At 45.0% G+C, this 2,313-nt stretch overlaps 1 protein-coding gene across 1 annotated transcript in view; it reads left to right on the forward strand.

Annotated features, from left to right (window-relative positions):
* Nucleotides 1–2,313, forward strand: part of timm50 (translocase of inner mitochondrial membrane 50 homolog (S. cerevisiae)) — a 37,055-nt gene extending 34,742 nt beyond the window's left edge. The window contains exons 9-11 of the mRNA XM_031872483.1: nt 413–569; nt 1,389–1,495; nt 1,588–2,313. Of these exons, the coding sequence (XP_031728343.1) occupies nt 413–569; nt 1,389–1,495; nt 1,588–1,686 (363 nt within the window). The 3' untranslated portion in view covers nt 1,687–2,313. The remainder of the gene's footprint in view (nt 1–412; nt 570–1,388; nt 1,496–1,587) is intronic.

Raw genomic sequence — 2,313 nt, forward strand, 5'->3', positions numbered from 1 at the left:
ACACACACACACACACTCACACACACACTCACACACTCTGAAGGAAGAAGGATGTCTTTCATTCATTGGTTGTGAGGAGGATGGAGGAATGTGTCCACTGGGGTTTACACACACACACACACACAGTATTTTGTGGGGGGCTGGGCACCAGATGAGCATGGTGATGGAGACAACAAACAACGTCCCTCTGCATCTGTCTCACACACGCATGCACACACACACTAATAGTCACCAGCTGGAGCTACCAGAGAAAGTGTGTGTGTGTCTTGTGTGTTTTCATTTGGATCACAAAGGTAATAAAGTTGCATATTTGATGAGGCCTTAAAAAGGTCAACATGTTGCTGTGGCTCATCCTGTATCTGTAGCAGAATGAACATCTGGACCCAGCTCTCTGCGTCTCTTGTCTGTCCAGGACGTGTCCTGTCTGAACCGGGACACCAGTAAGGTGATCGTGGTGGACTGTAAGAGGGAGGCGTTCAGCCTGCAGCCCTTCAACGGCATGGCTCTGAAGAAGTGGGATGGAAACTCTGAGGACCGGACGCTCTACGACCTCGCCAACTTCCTCAAGAGTAAGACGCCAAATGTTCAGGCTTCAGTCGTCTCCATACATTCTTTCTCTTCTCTCCTTTGCTCTCAGTAGTATAACAACATATACGTTATTATTTTGTATTTTGTCTTAAGTAAATGTAGAAAAGGATTATCATCCGCTATACTGAAGCTATTAACAGTAAAAGTACTCACTATACGGAATAGTATATATTATATTAGTGGATTGTAATTGTTAATGAATGAACGTGTTCGTCAGCTGGTAAAGGTGGAGCTTATTCAGATTAGTTGAGATACTGCTGGTTAGCTCCTTCTAAAATAATGCATCATCATTTATTAGTTGATTATATTTTGTATTACTAATCTGAATCTGCAAAGTAACTAAAGGTATCAGGTAAATGTAAAATGGACAATAATTATTTTGTACTAAAGTAGCAGAGAATAGAAAAGTAAACGACAAGTACCAAATAAAGTATCAAAATTGTACTTAAAGCAACATTATGTATGAATTTGTAAAGTTTACACTGCTGTTGTAAAATGTGCAAAAACAATTACGCAAATTATGACGTCAGGATCCAAAGTACGATGTTGACTAACAAATCCGTTTTATTTATTGTGACGTCAGGGATGAACAATAATCCAACAACAAAATAACAGAAATGGATGACAGGAAGTTGCTAGCGTTCTCAGCCCTATACACAGCCTGCTAAGCATTTGCAACAAATCACTTCTGCACACAAAAGAGTGAAGGAAATGTTTGTGAGTTTTGAGTAATGAAGTCAAATTGCTTTGTTAAAAACAGAAAAGTATATTCTGCTGTTTGACCTCCTCCTCAATGGCAGCTATCGCTCTGAGCGGAGTGGACGACGTGCGTTCAGTGCTGGAGAACTACGCTTTGGAGGAAGACCCCATCGAGGCCTTCAAACGCAGACAGGCTCAGCTGGCTCTGGTAGGAGGAACAATCTAGTGCTCCCTGGTTTGATTTGTCTGGATGTTGTTTGATGTTGTTTGATTCCATTCGATGGTCTGTCTGTCCGTCAGGAGGAGGAGCAGCGTCTGGCCGAGCTCTCCCAGCAGAAGAAACAGGGACTCTCTCTCGGCTCCATTGCCTCGCGGTTCTGGCGCTCCAAACAGCAGTGAGCCCCGCCCCCCTGTCACACTTCCACCAATCGCAGCCCGGCTCGCCATCTGCGTCGAGGGGACGGCCAGAGGATAAAGGGGGAGGGGAGAGAGGAGACCTGCGTGCTGTAGCTGAGCGGTCCCTACAACCAATCATGTCTCAGTGGGCGGGTCTGCGGTGCTGGAACATTGGCCATCCTCTGCACCAATGACAGAGGCACTTCCTGTTCTTACGGAGGCAGGGCGTCGGCGGCCCCCTCCCTTTGGTCATCTTGATGTGATGCATATCAAGCTGCTGATTGGTTAAAAAAGGAAAAAACAGAGGATCCAGGTCAGGATAAACTCTTGTTGTTGGCGGTTTGGTGGTTGATCTGAGATCAGCGCTGCTATCACTACTCCAGCTCTGGTTAGCCCCGCCGCTCACAGGATCTGACCTGAGATCCCGTACCACACCTTCAGATTGTGTATTTAATTTTATTTTCTATTCCTGTGTGTGTGTGTGTGTGTGTGTGTGTGTGTCAGATTGTGCTGACGGGCTGCTGGAGACAAAATATTGTTGATAAGAAATAAAGATAAACAGTAAATAGTGTTCTTTAGAGTTTATTCAATATGTAGGACTGGTGGTGGTGGCATGGACGAGAAATCATC

The sequence above is a fragment of the Anarrhichthys ocellatus genome, unplaced genomic scaffold (genome assembly GCF_004355925.1).
Source record: "Anarrhichthys ocellatus isolate YVR2014 unplaced genomic scaffold, GSC_Weel_1.0 scaffold64, whole genome shotgun sequence".
Classification (NCBI taxonomy): domain Eukaryota; kingdom Metazoa; phylum Chordata; class Actinopteri; order Perciformes; family Anarhichadidae; genus Anarrhichthys; species Anarrhichthys ocellatus.